Source organism: Oryctolagus cuniculus, chromosome X (genome assembly GCF_964237555.1).
Source record: "Oryctolagus cuniculus chromosome X, mOryCun1.1, whole genome shotgun sequence".
In the NCBI taxonomy this organism is placed as follows: domain Eukaryota; kingdom Metazoa; phylum Chordata; class Mammalia; order Lagomorpha; family Leporidae; genus Oryctolagus; species Oryctolagus cuniculus.
Genome location: NC_091453.1, coordinates 66,046,888 through 66,068,589, shown reverse-complemented (window position 1 = coordinate 66,068,589; position 21,702 = coordinate 66,046,888). Strand labels below are relative to the sequence as shown.

The 21,702-nt window shown below is 37.2% G+C and overlaps 1 protein-coding gene across 1 annotated transcript in view; it reads left to right on the top strand.

Annotated features, from left to right (window-relative positions):
- Positions 1-21,702, top strand: part of LOC100349442 (uncharacterized) — a 459,397-nt gene that overhangs the window by 295,316 nt on the left and 142,379 nt on the right. The window contains exons 11-14 of the mRNA XM_051827387.2: positions 1,285-1,406; positions 1,811-3,309; positions 6,407-6,493; positions 15,015-17,503. Coding sequence (XP_051683347.2) covers positions 1,285-1,406; positions 1,811-3,309; positions 6,407-6,493; positions 15,015-17,503 — 4,197 coding nt within the window. The remainder of the gene's footprint in view (positions 1-1,284; positions 1,407-1,810; positions 3,310-6,406; positions 6,494-15,014; positions 17,504-21,702) is intronic.

The following is a 21,702-nucleotide window of genomic DNA, read 5'->3' as shown; positions in this document are numbered from 1 at the left end:
TTCTCTTCTCCTATACTTGAACTCCTCTTGTGCCTAAAAGACATACTTTTGTGTATGTTTTATTTGGGGATTAATAATAAAATATTAACAGCAATTCTGCTGTCTTTTGAAGGTCTTTCTGGTTGAAAGGTATAGAACCCCACTTACAGCTGATTGAGGGACAAAAGGTGATAGAACTCATTTCAGGGATCTAGGATTATCTTAGTGAACTCAAGGACTGAAAGTAGAAAAATTAATACTTAGGAGAGATTGTAATCAGGAACTGAAAAGACATCAGGAACCCAGATAAAAATATTGCCATCTCTGCTTCTCTATAGGCATATGATCTCTTGTTTCTATTTCCTCTGTTTATGGCTTTGTTATTCATATTCTCTGTACATTGACTTTGTTCCACTTGGTGAACATGACAAAAATGGCTTTTCCATGGTGCTGAGAATTACCTGTCCTCATTTCAAATAGTCACCTGAAACATTTTTATGAATTCCAACTCTAAATCTCCAAGAAAGAGAATCTGGCTGCCAAAATCTGGGTTATATCTTAGTTCATTTTGTGCTGCTCTAACAGAAAAATAATCTAAGACTGGATACTTGATAAGGAAAAGAAGTATATTAGACTCACAGTTCATGTGGTTGAAAGGTCCAAACATCATGGTGCCTACATCCTGGCAAGGACTCCCTTGTACTTCTACAACATGGTGTAGAAGTGGGAAAGTGAACTGGCTACATGCAGAATGGTCACTTGTGTGAGAAAGGAAGCAAGAGACCAGGGAAAGACTGGGCTCACTTTTTCATAATAACCACTCTTATGGGATAACCTACTCTACTAGACCAACATTAAACCATTCATAATAATGGAGCTTCCATGACCTAACTACCTTCCACTAGGTCTTACCTCTTAAAGGCCCCACTACCTCAACACCATTACATTGGTGAATTAAACCTCATCATGAGTTTTAGAGCAACAAACCACATTCAGGTTAAATACTGTTTACCTGCACAGCTAGGGGACTGGGTACCAGAAGAATGTGGCATTTGAGAATGGCCTATGTTTATGGAAACAGAGTCTAGGAAGAAAACCACACAATGTATCTAACATGCCTGCTCTTATGTTGAAATACTAATTCTGAAATTTTGCTTTGAAAGAAGTTCTCGCTATGACTTTCAGTTAAGCACAGCTGAAACTAATGAAGCAATACTCTCTCCATAGTCTAATCTCCTGCATGTACTATGTTTCATGATAAATGCAACTGAAAAATCACAACTTTATATTAATTTTTCCTTGCAGGCAATAACTACGACTAGTTCATCAAGTGAACTTACATTTACCTTTCAAGATATATCCCTTCAAAGTGAAAGAGTACCTTACAGATGTGAATATTTCTCTTTAGAGAGACTCAACACTTCAAGGTGAGTCTCACTGATAATTAAGTCTGCTTAAATATAATCTTAACTTGCAAAAGAATATAGAATTGGTTTATTTTTATTTTTACACTACAATTTAAACATGATATTCAGTTCCCCAAATAAGGATTATTGACTGGAAGGAAGTTACTAGCCAAGCAATTACTTTCAAGTGTATTGAAAACAGTTAAAGTAAGGGCAGATGAAAATGACTGTAAAATCGGCATATACTAATATTCCTCAAATTTTGCACAAGTAGCTTAGTGTGGTATCTTGCTTTCCTCATCCTAATAAATAAAATCATGTAATATGTCATATTTTCCTATAGAGGACTATCAAAAAGGACATAACATGTTTGCTAATATTTGATGAGTATTTAAACAACTATTCATGTTTGTTTTTTCTTTAAGTAATAAAAGAACAGTTATATTACAACATGATGACGAAAGCAAATCTGAAACAGAAGTTTCTGATACAAAAGGTTCTGAAATCTCAGCAGTTTCTTTGGAATTTAAAAGTCTCCAAGACCTAAGAATAATTGAAAGTGACACTCCTCCTTTGGATTCTGGCTCTGAAAGATGCTTGATTGATTCTGACTCTGATAGAGGTATTGGTTCAGACTCTGGCTTAGAACAACACTCAAAAGACTTGGACTCAATAATATGGGGAGCAGACTCAGACATGGAAAAATGTCTAAGGGACTCAGACTCTGCAAAGCACCTGCTAGAAGGAGAAAAACACCAAATGGCTTCAGGCTCTGTTGAACAACTGATAGAGTTAAAACAATACATGGTAAGAGTTGAACAACATCAGGGGGATTCTGACTCTCTGAAATATTGTGTGGGCTCAGGTTCAGAAAAATGCTTAGAGGACTCTGACTCTGACAGATACCTGATGGACTCTGACAATGAAAGACTGGAGATGGAGTCAGACTCAGACAAATTCGCCATGGCCTCTGCATCTGTGAAACACCTGACAAAGGCAGAAAAACGCCAAATGGCCTCAGAGTCTATAAAACGCCTGATAGAATCTGAGAACAGATTAATGGAGACCAATAATGTCTGGATTATCTCTTCTTCTGAGAGATATGTGGTAGACTCAGACACAGAAAGGGGTGGAATAGCTTCAGCTTCTGAATCTTCAATATATCTTTTGGCAGAAGAAAAACATCAGGAGGAGACGAGATCTAAGAGATATATGATGGCCTCTGATTCTGTGCTGTGTAGAATGGATTCAGGTACAGAAAGATATGGGCTAGCCTCAACAACTATGAAATGCCTCTTAGATGCTGAATCACTCCAATTGAGCACTGATACTGAGGGACTCTGGATAGATTCTTCGTCTGAAAGAAATACAGCAGACATAGAATCTCAAAGCCAAAAGATAGGCTCTGATTTTGTGAGAGTGGTGATAAAAGATGAAAACTTGCAGATCTCTGACTTGGAAGAATTCTCTAAGGACCTCAGGTCTGAATCTGAAAGTTGCTGTATGGACTCTGAAAGAGAACACTTGGTTTCTGACCAGAGTAGCTCTAACAGACATCAACTTAGGTCTGTAAGACAGAAGGATAGCTCTGGAAGATTTCAGCATGACATTCAAAAACATCCGGATAAAGTTGAGAGCCATGAAATTGATTCTAATTCCAAAAAACTTCGAAAAGACTCTGAAAACAAAGAATATCAAGATGAATCTGAAAGTGGAAGATACCTGATAGAGATGCAGAAGGAACCGTGTCTGCAACAATTTGAAAGTGAGAGACTTCAAATGAAAAAAAGGAGAGAAAGACATTCCACAGACTCTGACAGCGAAAAAGAGTACAGTCTTGCAATTTGCAGTGAAAGGCAGCACCTTGACTCAGAAAATGAAGCACAACGGCTTGGTGCTCGCAGAAAGGATAATCGTCCTAAAGGTAAGCTTAAATATGTGTGGTCGTTGGAAGCAGCTTATTATACAAGTTCAATTGATAGCATTATTACTCTTTCAAAATGGAAGTACCTTTGACAGATTTGGGCCAGAGATAATTTTATGAGCAATTCAGAAAACAGATATCTTAATCCAAAATTTCTCTTCACTTTACAAAAAAAGAAAGAGGTCATTTCCTTTTAGTTGGCTTTTTTAAAAAAGATTTATTGATTTATTTGAAAGGCAGAGTTACAGAGAAGCAGAAAGAGAAAGAGAGAGAGAGGTCTACCATCTGCTGGTTCACTTTTCAGATGACTGCAATGGCTGGAGCTGTACTGATCCGAAGCCAGGAGCCAGGAGCTTCTTCCGGTCTCCCAAGCACTTGGGCCATCTTCCACTGCTCTCCCAGGCCATAACAGAGAACTGGGTGGGAAGTGGAACAGCCAGGACTCAAACTTGTGCACATATGGGATGCCAGCACTGCAGGCAGCAGCTTTATCTGCTATACCACATTTCCAAACCCTAGTTAACTTTTATCTCTTGATTTTAAAAGGACAAAAACATTTTTTAAAATTTTATTTGAGGTATACAAATTTCATGCATGTAGATTTAGGAACATAGTGATAATTCCCACTCTACCCTCCCTCCCGCCCTCACTTCCACTCTTCCTCCTCTTTCCCCTGCTATTCCCTTTCTTAATCTTTACAACCATCTACTTTCAGTTTACTTTACATTCATAAGATCAAGCCTACATTGAGTAAAAAGTTCAACAAATAGTATGAAGAAAAAGCAATGTACCTCAATAGAAGAGACAAAGGCTATAAACAATCATTGAAATTCAAAATACTGATTTCACTCTTATACATTACATTTTTGGTACTCTATTAGTTACCACAGATCATTTTCTCTTTTCTTTAATAAATAAAGGCATATGTATAACAAAGATTTTAAAAAAGAAAGAAAACTGTTCTTTATGTTATTCATCCCACATTCACTCCCAAATGAGCTATATATACTGCCTTTTTTTTTTTTCCAGGCAGAGTTAGACAGTGAGAGAGAGAGAGAGACAGAGAAAAGTTTTCCTTCCATTGGTTCACCCCCCCCTAATGGCTGCTATGGCTGGCGCACTGCGCCAATCCGAAGCCAGGAGCCAGCTGCTTCCTCCTGGTCTCCCATGTGGGTGCAGGGCCCAAGCACTTGGGCCATCCTCCACTGCCCTCCCGGGCAACAGCAGGGAGCTGGACTGGAAGAGGAGCAACCGGGACAGAATCCAGCTCCCCAACCAGGACTAGAACCCAGGGTGCCAGTTTGTGTATTCTCTCTCCTGTAAAAAGAAGTGAAGAAAACAGCCTTGCTCATCTCCAAGGCTCTGAATTAAGTCTCTTTGATCATGTGACTATGGACTCTAGATGGCAATTTTTTAAAAAACAAATGAACAGTTGTTGCAAGACACCTTAATTTTTATTATCTTTTTTTTAAAATAATAACTTTCTTGAAAATGGTCCAAAAGGTGGGGGGGGGATCACTGATAACATTAACTCATTTGTTCAACTTCTATGCTCATCCTTTTATATAAGTCATAATGATGTTCAGAATTTGTATTATACTTTACAATTTTACACCAAGTACTACCATTTGGGGAATTTTGAATTAGAATCTCCATTGTGTCTGACATCAGCACATGTTCATCCCCTTATTCTGCCGTAAACAATTGCTAGCCAATTTTTTAAATTGTGCTAAATATACATAACATAAAATTTGTTATATTAACTATTTTAATTGTACAGCTGAATATTGTTAGGTACATTCACATTATTATACAATCAACTTCCAGGACTATTTTCATATTGCAAAACTGAAATTGCATATCTATTAAACAACTCCTCAATGTTCATCTCCTCTTAGCTACTAGCAATTATAACTCTACTTTAAATGTCTATATATTTGACTACTCTAGGCACCGCCTATAAGTAGTATTTGGCTTTTAGTAACTGGCTTATTTTACTTGAATAACATCCTCGAGTTTCATCCAAATTGTAGTAAATGTCAGAATTTTCTTCCATTTTAAAGCTAAATAATGTTCCATTGTAAGTATATATACCACATTTTTTATCCATTAATCCATCAATAGACACTTAGGTTGTTTCCACCTTGTTGTTAAAGTGAATAATGATGCTATAAATATGGTGGAAATATCTCTAAGAGACACTGTTTTCCACTCTTTAGATTTATATACAGCAGTAGAAATTGCTGAATCATATAATCTTTTAAAATGTTGAGGAACCACCATACTGTTTTCCATAGTGGCTACACCATTTCAATTTTATATCCCCACCATTAATGCACAGGAGTTCAGATTTCTACACATCCTGTCTGTTGCTTGTTTTTTTTTTGTTGTCATTTTTTTTTATTTTGTTGTCATTATCCATCCTAATGGTTACTTACTAACCAATTTTATACCCTAATATTAAAATTATTAGTACAAGAACATGCTACAATTTTTTAGAAAGAATTAACTGAGCACCAGCTTAATCTCATGTGGGACAATATATTACCAGTATATGATGGGATATCTTTTGAAATTTTTATGTATTTGGGAGCAAGAGAAAGACAGAGTGAGAGCTTCCACTCACTGACTCACTCTTCAAATGCCCTTGATGGCTAGGACTGGACTGACCAGGCCAAAAGACAGAGTCTGAAACTTGATCCAAGTCTCCCACGTGGGTGACAGGAATCCCACTTCTTGAGTCCTCACCATTACCTCACAGGGTCTATATTAGCAGGAAGCTACAATAATGAGTCACAGCTGGGACTTGAACTGGGGCATTGTGATGTGGGAGTGGGTGTTCCAACCAGGGTATTATCTGCAAGGTTTAAATGCCTACCCATGCTGGTATATTTTTAACTTAGTTTTCAATATTGTTTTAATAAATATCATGAAAATTTAGAACAGGATCACCATTTAAAAAAAGTATATTTGAAAAAAATAGTATAATAAGAAAAATTATTTTCACTGCAGAATCATATAGTATAAATTCTTCCTTTCAGAAACCTTATTTTATTAGTAATTGGAAAATAATTAAATCTAATTGATATGTTTCTAGGTTTTTGGAGACCTATTTTCCTTCCTTCCTCACTTGGTCGTGGAAAGAAAACTGAAGAACACTCTGTTCAGAAAACAGGTAACAGAGGTGAGTATATTGAATAGAAATTGCGTAAGGATTTCATACTAGTCTGTTAATATTGAGAAAACCTTTATTCATAACCCAATGTTTCAGGGGTCCCAATACAATATCCAGAGGACTCACTAGACTCACCATACAGTAGTACTCAAGGCTTTGGTATACTAAAAAGTAAAATCAGCAGAGGTAAATGCACCTGGAGTAAGATCTAACAAACTGGATATAAGGTTCAAAGAGTCTTTTTTTTTTTAATTTTTTTTTTTTTTTTTGGACAGGCAGAGTGGACAGTGAGAGAGAGAGAGACAGAGAGAAAGGTCTTCCTTTGCCGTTGGTTCACCCTCCAATGGCCGCCGCGGCCAGCGCGCTGCGGCCGGCGCACCGCGCTGATCCGGTGGCAGGAGCCAGGAGCCAGGTGCTTTTCCTGGTCTCCCATGGGGTGCAGGGCCCAAGCACCTGGGCCATCCTCCACTGCACTCCCTGGCCACAGCAGAGGGCTGGCCTGGAAGAGGGGCAACCGGGACAGAATCCGGCGCCCCGACCGGGACTAGAACCTGGTGTGCCGGCGCCGCTAGGCGGAGGATTAGCCTAGTGAGCCGCGGCGCCGGCCGGTTCAAAGAGTCTTAACTCCAGTGGAGTCACACAGATTCACCGGGAACTAGGTGTGACAACACGTATGGAAAGTTGTCTGCCAGAGTCTAGGTGCTAGAGCATTTTTAAAACAAATAGTTTTATTGAGATGTAATTTTTATCACTACAAAAGTTGACTCTGTACCCTATATGGACCAAGCTTCCAGCACATGGAACGCTGAGGATCACAATGAAAACCACATCCAAACCACAACACCTAGCTTACAGTCCATACTGGAGAATTTTCCACATGCAGTTGAGAATAATGAATTTTCTTTTGTGGTTGAGTTGAGTGTTTTATTGATGTCTATAGGTCTAGTTTGATTTTTCAAGTTTTTAGTTCATTCATTGATCATTTGCCTAATTATTCTGTTGTTGAATATGGGGTATTAAAGTGTCTGTTATTCCTGTCTTGTCTACTACTCCATTTCTGTCAGGTTTGTCTTCATGTATTTTGTTGCTCTGTTACAATATCTAAATTGTAAGATATCCTTGATAAAGATTGTCAATTTTATCTTTATAAAATGTGCCTCCTTATCTCTGGTACTAGGGTTTGTTCTGAATGTCTGTTATCTGAAGTATCTCCATTCTTTTTTCCCATGGCTGCTATTTATATGATTCATATTTTACACAATTTACAATTTTCAGTATTTAAATATTTTTAAGGGTTTATTGATTTATTTACTTGAAAGTCAGAGTGACGGGGAGTGGGGGGAGGGTGAGAGAGAGAGAGAGAGAGAAAAAGATCTTCCATCCACTGATTCACTCTCCAAGTGGCTGCAATGGCCAGGGCTGGACCAAGCCAATGCCAGGACCCAGAACTTCATCTCCCACATCTGGGGCAAGGGCCCAAGTACTTGAGCCATAATCTGCCACCTTCCTAGGCCCTTTTTGGAGGGAGCTGGAAGATAAGTGGAGTAGCCAGGACTCAAATTGACACTCTGATAGGAAACAGATGCACACATCATACTAAACAAATGAAAGCCCAAGAGATGGCTTAATCTGCACCACAAAACACACACACACACACACACACACACACACACATCTGTAACACAATGCTAGCCCCAGCTTTTAATCTAAAGTGTTGAAATATAGAGTTGATTCTCAATTTGTTATTTTGCCTGACAATGTCTAGTTTTATTTATTTGAAAATGAGAAGGGGGGAGAGAGAGAGAAAGAGAGAGATTGATTTCCCATCCACTGGTTCACACCCCTAAATATCAGTAACAGAGCTTGCTATGCTGAAGTTAGAAGCCAGGAACTAATCCAGGTCTTCCACATGGGTTGCAGGAACCTAGCTATTTGAGTTATCTTCTGCTGCTACCCAGGTTGCACATTAGCAAGAAGCTGGAATCCGGAGTGGAGCCAGGATTTGAATCCCAGCACTCCAATATGTGATATGAGTGTCCCTAGAGGTGTCTTAACTTCTTTATCAAATGCCCACCCCTGATATTTCCCATGTTTTATTGTTTAATCTATCCACAGTTAGTGTGATTACTGTTAGAGTTAAGTTAATGTGTGCCATTTTACTTTTCATTTTCTACATGTCTCAAGTCTTTGTCCTCTAATCCTCCTTTACTGCTTTACTTTGCATTAAATGAATATTTTGTAATGAAGCATTTAATTTTTATCATGACTTGTTTCTATAGATTTTTTATTATTCTCTTCATGGTTGACCTAGGGCTTACCATATGCATCTTAACTTACTAAAATCTCCTTCAGATTTATGCTAACTTAAGTCTAGTGAGAATGCAAATATTGCTCTGTTCTTTTCTCCATTTATGATAGTATTGTGATGTTTATGTGTTAATGTTAAAAACCCATCCATACATTGCTATAGACATTACTCTATATAATTTTAAGTTGTTTGAAGAATTTAAAAGAGAAAAAGAGCTCAAATATATATTTATAGCTATTGTTATATTAACTTGTCATTTCAGGTACCCTTAACTTGTTTTTGTGGATTTAACAAGTGAAGTAATTTCCTTAGCCCAGTTAAACTTTTTTTCTCACCCGTCTCTTTTGTGTTGCTATTAACAAACACATTGCATTTCTATCCGATTTAGGTCCTATAATATATTTAAAACATATTATTCTGGGGCCAGTGCCATGGCTCACTTGGTTAATCCTCCACCTGCCATGCCGGCATCCAATATGGGTGCTGGGTTCTAGTCCCGGTTGTTCCTCTTCCAGTCCAGCTCCCTGCTGTGGCCCAGGAGGGCAGTGGAGGATGGCCCAAGTGCTTGGGCACCTGCACCCGCATGGGAGACCAGGAGGAAGCACCTGGCTCCTGGCTTTGGATCGGCACAGCACGCTAGCCATAGCGGCCATTTTGGGGGGTGAACCAATGGAAGGAAGACCTTTCTCTCTGTCTCTCTCTCTCTCACTGTCTAACTATATCTGTCAAATAAAAATTTTTAAAAAAAGTTTTTAAAAAGATATTATTCTGCAAAATTACTTTTTAAATAAGAGTAAAATAAAAATGATTTTATACTACTTTTCATAATTACATATTCAATTTTACTAGTACATTTTGTTTTATCTTCTGGGGTTACTAGCTTTCTACCTGCAAAAACCCCTTTATTATTTCTTATTAGGTGGGTCTATTAACAACAAATTCTCTGTGTTTATCCTGGAATATCTCTTATTCATATTCTTTTTTGGAAGGTCCCTTTGCCTGATATCAGATTCTGAGTTTCCTTTCATTCCCCTTTTGAGAACTTTGATTATGTTATTCTACTACCTTCCAGCCTTTACTATATTTTTTCTGCTGAGATGTTAGCTGTTAATCTTGTTGAGTTTCCTTGAGAGGGTTGAAGTGTTTTTCTCTTGCTACTTTCAAGATATTCATCTTGGTTTTGGCTTTAATTTGTTTAGTATGATATGTACATGTATAGATTTTATTGTATTTATCCTATTTGGAATTCATTGAGCTTCCTGCTTGAGCAAATTAGTGTTTCTCAGTAAATTTGTAGAGTTTCAATCATTATTTATTCAAATATTTTGACTATTTGAATTTCTATTTCTTTTCTCTTCTTTTCTTTTTCTCTTCTCTTCTCGTCTTAGTACTTCCAAAATGCAAATATTGGTGTGCTTAATGATGTCCCACAGTTGTCAGAGGTTCTGTTTACTTTTTTCCATTCTTTTTTCTCTGGTTTTCAAATTACACAATATCTACTAATCTATCTGAAGCTTGCTAATTTTTTTCTTCTACCAATTTGAACCTAATGTTGAACTCTTCCAGTGAATTTTTCATTTCAACATTATGCTTTTTAAATTCCAGGATTTCCATTTGGTCCTTTTAAATAATTTCTTTCTCTTATTTTTATCTCATTGGTTGTTTGAGAGTGACATTATCACTACATTTGTCTCTACTTCTTTCACTATGGCTTTTTTTAGTTATTTTTAACATTAATAAATGCTGCTTTGAAGTCTTTCTCTATTAAATCCAACATCTGGTTACTCTCACAGGGAATAAGAATTCCCAGTGCCTCTTTTCTCCCTATATAAAAATTATACTTTCTGGGTTTTTTTGCACGTGTTACAAGTTTGTGTTGGAAATTGAATATTTTTGCTAAATATTGTGGCAAATATAGATATTGATCCCCCACTTTGAGGCTTGTTATTTGCCTGATTATTTGTTTAGTGACTAGCTGGGTTATTTCAGTGATATCTATTTTTCCCCAAAGGTTTCAAGCTTCTGTTCTTGCTCCTCAGAAAGGTACAGCTTTGGGTTACCCATAGTCACCTTGGGATAACAGTAATTATGGCAGGTTTCTCAACATCTCTTTCCCAGGCAACTTTCAGCTGCCTTGATCCACTAGTTGATCACTGATTGCTCTATTGTTTTCTACAATGCTCTGGAGCATAAAATGCTAATCAGACTAATTTAATAAAATTTAGTTCCCCTTCAAAGAACAGGTCCTGTGACCAATGTTTGATATTTTTCTGACTCCAAGAGTGCTCTTCCAAGAAGTCCACTGATTCTCTCAACTATATTTTAGCCTTTGTTTTCACTGAATCCACCAATCCACTCTCAATTGCTATTCACCACAATTTCTACTGTTTCTGATAGCACCTGTGTCCATTCCTGCTGCTATAACAAAATATCTTAAACCCGGTCATTTATAAGCAACATACATTTATTACTCATAGTTCTAGAGGTTGAGAATTCTAAGATCAAAGCCCTGGCAGGTTCAAAGTCTAGTGAAGGCTGACATCTGTTTTCCAAGATGACGTCTTGGATATTGCTTCCTCTAGAAGGCATGAATGCTGTATCCTCATACAATAGAAGGTGGAAGGACAAAATGGAGCCTAGTTACTTCCCTCCAACCCTTTTATAATGTTGTTAATCCTGTCCATGTCATTGACAAAACCCTCGTGGTCTAACCATCTTTTAAAAGGCACATGCTTTAATTCAGTTGCATTACTGATTAAATATCAACATGAATTTTAAAAAGGACACAATCAAACCATAGAAGCACCTTTAATCTTTAACTTTGTTGCAAATAAAATCAATTATTTTGGGAAGCAATTAGAAGCAAAATCCCTAAGAAAGGTCTCTAGAGCCAGTGGTGGGGACAATGGCAAGTTAGTTTCTCTCTAAATAATGACATTACTGCTTTTTGAACTGAGTGCTCAAAGGAGGTGAAAGTGACTTCAGGTCTCTGGTTTACTTCTCCTGACATGGAACTACTGCCTTTTGAGCTGTGGAAAAGGCTATTGGGATGTCTTCATTCCCATACTCAAGTTAAAGTCCCCATTCCCCATTCCGTGAATGGGAGACTAGCAGGAAGAGAACACTCACCTTTTGGCTACATATTCCTGGAAGATAGCATTAGCAACAGTTACATGAAGGCAAGATAAGAAATAGATGTCCTGCTTCTCCAGAGAAGAAAATCTTCCAACTGGAAGTTTTGAAGAAAGGAAGCCTTGTGTTCTTGTCTGTGAATTTCTGAGACATTCCCATCTTACTGAATTGGGAGGTGGAAGGGAGGAAGAACTCTTATTTCAAATACTATGGGCTCTATTTTATTACTGAATTTTAGTAGATTTTCTGAATAGATTTTTTCTTCTTTTGTTACATGCCTTTTGAACCACTTCCAGACACAAGAAATTATTGATTTTTCAATTTTCACAAATTCAGTTGATGAGTGGGTTCATGGATCTCCTCACACTGTCATGCCTTAACTCAATAAAACTAGTGCCCATTACTTTTTATTAAAGATTTATTTATTTATTTGAAAGTCAGAGTTACACAGAGAAAGAAGGAGAGGCAGAGACAGATAGAGAGGTCTTCCATCTGCTGGTTCACTCCCCAACTGGCCGCAACAGCCAGAGCTACACTAATCCGAAGCCAGGAGCCAGGAGTTTCTTCCGGGTCTCCCATACAGGTGCAGTGGCCCAAGGACTTGGGCCATCTTCTACTGCTTTCCCAGGCCATAGCAGAGAGCTGGATCAGAAGTGGGGCAGCCAGGACTCAAACTGATGCCCATATGGGATGCTGGCACTGCAGGCGACGGCTTTACCTGCTATGCTGCAGCGCTGGCCCCTCCCATTACTTTTTTATTAAACTTGAGGCTGCTCATGTAGGCACCCTCTGTCTAGCATATACCAAAATCCTAGACCTGAAGAAGGAATTACTATGCTTAACATGAATAACTTTTTCTTGTATAAACACTTTAGGTATAATGAGATTCTCTTATGAGTTCTGGGAATGTTGAGAATCCTTCCTGAATCCAAGTACCCAGATACCAGCTGAAGATCAACTTTTCAAGCTGGCCTTTCTATTTTAACTCTTTTGTCCACAGTCTGCCCCAGTAACCTTTAGTTAAGGTATCTTGATCTATTTATGCCCTATAGGCTTCCTTTAGTTTCTAATAAATAAATAAATAAATAAATAAATAAATCTTTTACCAGAAAGGCCTTTCTTAGAAAGTCAGACTGTACAGATGGTATCTGCCTTCAATTTCTGCATTATTTTTTTAAACTGGCCCAAGGCATCGATTCAGGCATAGCACAACTCTGGTTAGCAATTCGGAGCTAACCTCCAAGACTTGCAGGCAGGCGCAGTTTCAGAATACACACACAAATACAATCCTAGAGGGCACACGGATTCCTTTGGGAACACAACCCAGTAAGTCTTGAACCAGCGCCCACATGAGATGCTGATGCCTCAGGCCAGGGTGTTACCCCGCTGTACCACAGTGCCAGCCCCAGACTTCCATCTTAAGAGCTACTGTCCTGCTGAATAAGGGTGCTTTGGAGTTTTTAAGGAGGCTGCAAGGGAGGAGAAGTTGGGAATAAGAGGCATAAAGGATAGGAACATCTGCATATTGGCTTCCAGCTAGAAAATGAGGAGCTGATTGGAATCACAGTCTTGGTCTGGTTACCTGTTCAGCTCATGTCCGAGCTTTTGGAGGGTTTGCAGTTCCATACTCTTCAGGGAATTTTTATGATAGTCATGCGGGCTTCAGTCAGCCTGGGGGCTACATGCAGATAGCAGTTCCTTTCTGCTCTGTACCAGGAAACTTCCCAGGGGTGGAGAACCTTTTTTTTCTGCCAAGGGACATTTTGATATTTATAACATTATTCACAGGCCATACAAAATTAACTTAAAAATTAACCTCCTATAGATTTATTGCATTTTGAGTCCTGCCTGCAGTGCCTTGGCAGGGTCAGAGCAAATAATTTCATGGTCCTTATATGGTCTTTGATCCAGATGTTCCCCACCCTGATTAGAACCCTGTAGTCTGGCTGTACCACTCCATCAATTTAGTAAGTTAAGCTAAGGGAGGGAGGCTAGGAGGCTGGGGCCTGATGATACCTAGTATTTGCACTCAAGGCACTGTTTGGGAACTCAGTTCAATTTCATACCCATCGTCCCACCTGACTTACAGTTTGAACAGGCATCACAAATTAGAAATCTCTGTATTAAAAATGCATAGGGTGCAGCCAACGCTGTGGCATAGTGGGTTAAGCCACCGCCTGCAGTGCCGGCATCCCAAGGATGTGTATGCAGTTAAAAATTTCTCGTAAGAAATCATGTTGACCTTAACGAAAATTTTCTGAGAAGGCATATCTCTTTTTCTATGAAGTCACTTGCCATTAAGCATTCTTAGACTCCTTCCCAATTAGAATTTTTTGTTTGATGCCAAACCTTTAAAAAGTGTTCTTAGCAGTTAAGAGGAGTGGTGGAAATAATCTTATGTTTTAAAAATAAGTAATGTTCATTTATATTTCATTTCTGCCTGTTTCCCTGGAAATAAGTTATCTCAGGTTATCTCATAATAACATTTACTGAATATTTAGTTCAATTTTAAAGCTAAGATATTGGTAAATAACTAAATTTCCAAAATCATGTGCCAGTGAGCTCTTGATAGCTATAGAATTGATCTCTGTATTAAATTTAGTATCAGAAAACTTAGTATTTTGACATATCTAGTCCAAGAAACCTTTGTCTTCAAACAGGGAGATTTATAAATCATAGGCATTATATTTCAGGAAAAAATAAATTTCTCAAAGTAAAATTCTAAAGTAATATAGATCTGCAGTAACCAAGCTTTGTGGAACAAAATTTTATTTCAGCCAAATAATTCCAATGAATTCTATTATAGAAAGTTATTTTCTAAAAGTAAACTCTCTGAATCTGAAAAGTATAAACATCTGAGATAAATGACTATGATTCATTTTTAACATCTTAATAAGCTCAACATGATACCTACTTGAGTAGAAAATTTAGAATTCTGACCTCCTCTTGAAATATCAAATAACATTCACAATAATATATTGAAGGAAATTATACATTTTTTTCTTTTGCACTGATTTATGTTGTAATGTGAGCTCAAAGTTATGCTTTATTATATATCTGGTTACTCTTGCTCATCATTTTTTCTTTCAGTTTCCAGAAGTCAACCTGTGAGATACCTGAGTGATGACAAGTTTGTGAGGTTCAAAGAGATGTCTCCAACTGTCAGTGACAACCAAAAATCCCAGCAAATGTTAAAGGAAATGCACAGTCACAACCTTTCTTCAGAGCCATTCACACTGAAGGATAACAAGCATCACAGAAATGCCAGCCGCAAGATTTCTGTCTATAGAAGCCATAACAAGGATTACAGATACACACAAAGTTTTCAGAGTTCTGCATCTTCAGTGAATACTATTCATCTCCTAAGTACTGAGGCTTATACATCGGATATTTCAGTACCTGACAATCAACCAATTTCTATAAGCCCTAGGTCTGTTTTACGCTCTACAACTCAAAGAAATAACACACACATATGTCCCAAATGTTTCATGGAAATCAGTGACTATCCTTATCATAAATGTGTTACAAATTCTGATGATGATTCATTCTCTGATTGTCCTTTACATCTCCAAGTTTCCTTGGAATCTAAATATTCTCTGAATCTGAATCCCAAATCAGATAGACACCACAAAACTTCTTGCAGCAGCCCATTATCTCCATCCCTAGAACCTAGGCATCATGTGGACATCTGCTGTCCTCCACACAGGGAAGATTCTATATATTCTGTGGATTCAATTTCTTATTTACATTATGAAAGTCACTCAGCTGTACAAAATCTCATGGACTCTACTCAGATCTCTCCCATGAATCCCCCAGATACCATGGACTGCCATAATCTCCCTGGTCCAGACAGAATCATCAGTGCCAGCAGTGCCACTGGACTTGAAAGTGAGGGCAAGTTCAACCTTACTGGAGAACCCCCAAATGAGGCCATTCCTGATAATGAGACTAAACTGGTCAGTACTGGAAATCTCAAAGATAAGGCCAGCACAGAAAAGAAACTTCTTCCCAAAGGTCAGATAGATCATGATGATGAAACAGGTACTGAGAACGAGACAGACGATGATGAAGACGATGATGATGATGAAACAGACCCTGAAAATGAAGACAACACTGAAGATAAGAAAGATCCCAAAGATAAGTCTGACCCTGATGATTCTGATCCCAAAGATAGTAATGGTGAAAATGATGCTGATACTGACAGTGGATCTGATCCTAGTGGTGATGCTGGCCGTACAAATGAATCTAATTCCAGCAATGATGGTGACCCTAATAATGGAACTGATCCCAATAGTGAACCTGATCCTAACACTGATAATGCTACTAATAATGATGCGGACTCCAAATATAGCACTGATGCTGAAGAAGACACATACACAAGCAGTTCAGATTATTCCTTTGGCCTAGATAATATTGATTGTGATAATACTTCCAGCTCTAATGATGGCACTAATCCAAACTACAACTCTGAACAACAAAGTGAGACTGGCAAAGACTGCACTTCTGATTCCGACAGTGATGCTGGCCCTAGCAATGACAGTTGGCCAGGCCATGAAATTTTCTGCAACATTGGCCCTTTGCCTCAGAATGTCAGATTGACTCACAACAGCCTTGACTCCAACAATACTGGCTTTGACCCCAACAATAGCCCTAGCCCTCCCAAAGACCTTGATTCTAACTATAATGAGAGGTTTAGTAATGCTACTAGTCATAATAGTGCTATTTATCTTAACATTGATGCTGACCCCAATTATAGTACAAGACCCACCAGTGCTGCTGGCCACAACTGTGCAGCTACCCCAGATTATAACTCAGATGAAGACTATGTCCCAGGATTTACCCATGCAGTAGGTTCTAGCTTTGTAGTCAACCCAAACTATATTTCTAGAACTAATTATGTAACCAGATTGAGCTCTACAGCTAGCACCTCCAATGCCACTGACACCAGCAATACTACTAATTACAGTAGTGCTATTAGCCCTAGCTATTCAGCTGGCACCAATATTGCCTCATATATTAACCATATCCCCAAATTTTCTCATTTCATTGGCTCCAACTTTGTCATCAACCCCAATTATATTGCTATAAATACTCATAATGCTCATAGTTCTACTAATACCAGCAATTTTAATAATCTCCTTGAACCCAATTTAGAAATCAACTCTAGTTCCTCTATTTCCAATACTGTGGATGGAAACTCCCATACTTTTTCCACTAGTGCTAACTATTCTTCCACTCCTAAAAATTTGACTTCCTCTAAACTTTATGGTACATCAAATTACACAATTTTTTCTGACCACAAATTTTGTACTCACTTGAAAGACCCAGCTGATTCCGTGGATTCTGCTAGCTTTAAGCACACCACTAGATCCAAGGATGCCCTTGATGCCAGGGAATCTGGTTTTTGTACAGACATCTCTAAGGTCCAGAATCCCATTGGTATCAAGGATCTTGCCAATTTAAAGATTCACCCCAATCCAAACATTCCACTCCCTAATTTTGACATTATAGTGGAAGCTGAACCACCAGATGTTGTGAAGTTTGCCATATCATCAGGTGCTGTGAAACAGTTTTTTAAGGTAAGTTTGCATAATGTAGATTTTCAATTTCTTCTTCATTTCCTGTAATTCAATGTTTAGGTCATTGGATAGGGTCCACAATTATTTTTTACTTACTGAGATATGCAGGCCATGGAATACAGAATACAAAGTGTCCAGTATTGCTATTTATGCTTCAATTTATGCTTCAATTCCTAGAGCAAGCAATATGGTTTTCCATTTGAAAGATCAACCTTCTATACAGTTGGAAAATAGCAAAAAGACCTTGATCACGCTTTGGCTGTCTGGTCTAGTACTCAGTCAAGGGTTACATAGCTCATAAAGATAAATCTGGTAACAGACAACCCAGAAAATTTTTGCCTAACTCATCTTGAACATACATGGCTTAGTGTTGATTTTTTTTTGCTCTACCTGCAGAGAAAGAATAAACACAAATGACCTTAAATACTATGGAGCAAGCCATTTAAAAGAAATCAATCTTAAAAATCTAATTTTATTAAGAAGGCTGTCTGAAATAGCTATGATATTCTAATCTCTCATTTAAGTACATAGAATTAGATGTTTATTTTGGTGACATGATATGACAGAACAAAGAACCCCTTTGGAATTAAAGTGTGCTCTTCATATAATTTCTCCCAAAAATCACTTGAAAATTTTTTTGAGTAATGCATACTTATCAAATGTTTCCTTTTGGCACTCTGAATTGCATGCGCAAATTAAGATTGTTAAGTTTTTGATAAACTGTTTTTGACAGCAGTAAATAATGTTCTTTTTGATGAAATTTTACTGATGTGTTGTCATTGAGGCATAATTTATTTGGTAGGCATTGATTTTATTCTTGTTATACTTCATTAGTCATGGTAAACAAATACACTTAATTTGGATTGTAGTGTCTGTGTGCATAAAAGTGAAAATTGGAATAATTATTTCATTTTCCACTAGAATATATGATTGAATGTAGCTGTTCATTAAAAATGAAGCACAAATTATTTTTTTTAATTTTTTAAATTGCCACATAATTATCTTTTTTTAACCTTTCTTTTTTTTTAAACTTTTATTTAGTAAATATAAATTTCCAAAGTACAGTTTATGGATTACAGTGTCTTCCCCCCCCCTCATAACTTCCCTCCCACCCGCACCCCTCCCATCTCCCGCTCCCTCTCCCATTCCATTCACATCAAGATTCATTTTCAATTATCTTTATATACGGAAGATTGATTTAGTATATATTAAGTAAAGATTTCATCAGTTTGCACCCACACAGAACATAAAGTGTAAAATACTGTTTCAGTACTAGTTATAGCATTAATTCACATTGGACAACACATTAAGGACAGAGATCCTACAGGAGGAGTAAGTACACAAATTGTTGTGGACTTAACTATTTGACACTCTGGAAAAAAAAATAAAGAGGACCTAAATGAAAGATCTCTGCAAGTGAGATCCCAGTAGAAAGAATGGGCCATGAAAGAAGGAGGTAACGTTCTCTGAAGGGAGGAGAGAACCTCCACCTTGACCATGACCCTGTCCAAATAAGATCGAAGTCAGCTAACTCAAAAGGCTTCCATAGCCTTGGCAACCCATGACTAGAGCCTAGGGAGATTACTGATGCCACCAACAAGAGTGTCAAATTGTTAAGTCAACATAATTATCTTTTAATTGAGTTTCCCACAAACTTTTAGAAGTCCTTGTTCTCTTTCTATATATGTAGCAGTATGTATATGGGTATATACTCACAAATATTATACAACATACACATGTATTATACATTCATATGCATACACATAGTACAAACTGTTATTTTTTTAACTTTTATTTAATGAATATAAATTTCCAAAGTACAGCTTATGGATTACAATGGCTTCCCCCCACCCATGACTTCCCTCCCACCCGCAACCCTCCCCTTTCCCGCTCTCTCTCCCCTTCCATTCATATCAAGATTCATTTTCAGTTTTCTATATATACAGAAGATCAGTTTAGTATACATTAAGTAAAGATTTCAACAGTTTGCACCCACATAGAAACACAAAGTGAAAAATACTGTTTGAGTACTCATTATAGCATTAATTCTCAGTGTACAGCACATTAAGGACAGAGATCCTACATGAGGAGTAAGTGCACAGTGACTCCTGTTGTTGACTTTACAAATCGACACTCCTGTTTATGGCATCAGCAATCTCCCTATGTTCCAGTCATGAGTTTCCAAGGTTATGGAAGCCCTCTGAGTTCTCCGACTCTTATCATATTTAGAGCACAAATTCTTATAACCAAAATGAAAGTACAAAATTGATATCTCCTTAATGTTTTTCTTTTTACCTAGTGTGGCTTTACAGCATTTTCTTATGTAAACTTAAGGCTAATATTGGCTAATTAAAATTAATAAAAATCATATTGCTCAGGTAAAAACCTTAATATTAGAAAAAAGATGTGTTTTCCCAGTTGCTTTTTGCAAATGAAACTTTGCAGCAGTATGAAAGCATTTAAAACGTTTTATTTTATAGCTTTTGTGTTTCAGACTGAATTAAATAAAATATGGCTATGATAAGTTTTAGCTTACTAGTTTTAAGAAATGTAGCTATCATTTTGCAGTTCAAACCATGGTATCTAAGAACTTTGTTTCCTAACCAGGAGTGTAAGACGTTGTCTTGATTGTAGATGAAAACTATCCACAAAGTAGACTATTTTCTCGTACAAAATAATCAAATTTTTCAAATGGAAGGTATTGATTCCCTCAAAATATAATAATAAAACTTACCTCAGCTGAATATCCGTCAAATAAAAACCATGCCTAGGTACATGTGCTCCAGCTTTTTTAGTGAGACTAAATAATGGACATATCTGCAACTACTTAACTTATTTCATTGGAGATGGACAGAACTTGACAATAAATCAATGAATATCTTGAGAAACCATACATTTTGTATGCCCTCACTAACAAAGCATTTAATGGAAGAATGGATGATTGCCTTTCCTTAGAGCTTTAGTATTTCATTATCTTCCTCATTTATTACATCCATGTATATATAAGTCCATCACAAATAACTGTAATAGAGAGAATAGGGGTGCTATCTATTCACAAAATTTAACAAGTGAGAGAAGCTCACTTTAAAAAGAATAAAAATTTCTACTAACCATTAAGTGAACAAAAACAGTCACCTCAACATCATAATATATAGTCATGCCATTTGTTCTATCTTCATTCATTCTTTCCATGGGTACTTAATAATTAAACAGAGTGGAAAAGTTTCAGAATACATACAAACCAAGTGAAAAACATAGTTTCTGCCCTCTAAATATTTCATAGTCTACTTAACAGAAAACAAGTGTCCATTTGGGCGTAAAAGCTATATGAAAACAAAGGAAATGTCATTTCACTGAGTTTCTAGAATGGTTAGAAAATTTTTATTTATGTATTTATTTTTAAATATTACTGAGGTTTTAAAAAATATATTTGAGAAGTGAAGGGGGGGGAAGAGAGGGAGAGAGAGAGAGAGAGGGAGAGAGAGAGAGAGCTCCCAAAATGCTGGTTTCCTCACTAAATGCTCACAACAGGCCCTTGACTGGGACTGAAGCTGTTAGTTGGGCACTTAATTCAGGTTTCCTTGTGGATGACAGGAGCCCAATCACCTGAGCTATCACCACTGCTTCCCAGAGTCAGCACTGGCAGGCAACTGGATTCAGGAGCCAGAGCAAGAAATTGAACGGGCACTCTGATGTGAAATGTGGGCATTTTAACTGGTGTTTTAACCACTAGGCCAAATGCCTGCTGTTAAAATTATTTTATATGTTCAGATCACAACATATCACTAGTGTATTTAAAATAGTTAGAAATGTGTATATGTGGTTTATCATTCTTTGTTATACTTGTCAGAAATAACCAAATACGTTCCTCACTCCTGAAATTATCTTTCTTTTTGTAAAGGTTAATACTGACTTTCATGCATAGTGGTATTACCACTACATTACTAACAGCCTAGTGACATTTAATAGGTTATGCAAAAATTATATAACTTATAAATAAATAATATAATTTCACATTCAAGAGAAAAATTAGTCTTTCTTATAGATATACTGTGCAAATGGCTTTTATTTATAACTAAAAACACTCAGTGATATTATTAGTTTAATTTCTTGAAAGATTTCAAAGAATTGCGTCATTTAAAGAGGTGACTATTTCTTTTTAATGGTAGATCTTTTAAAGAACAAGAATAATTATGATG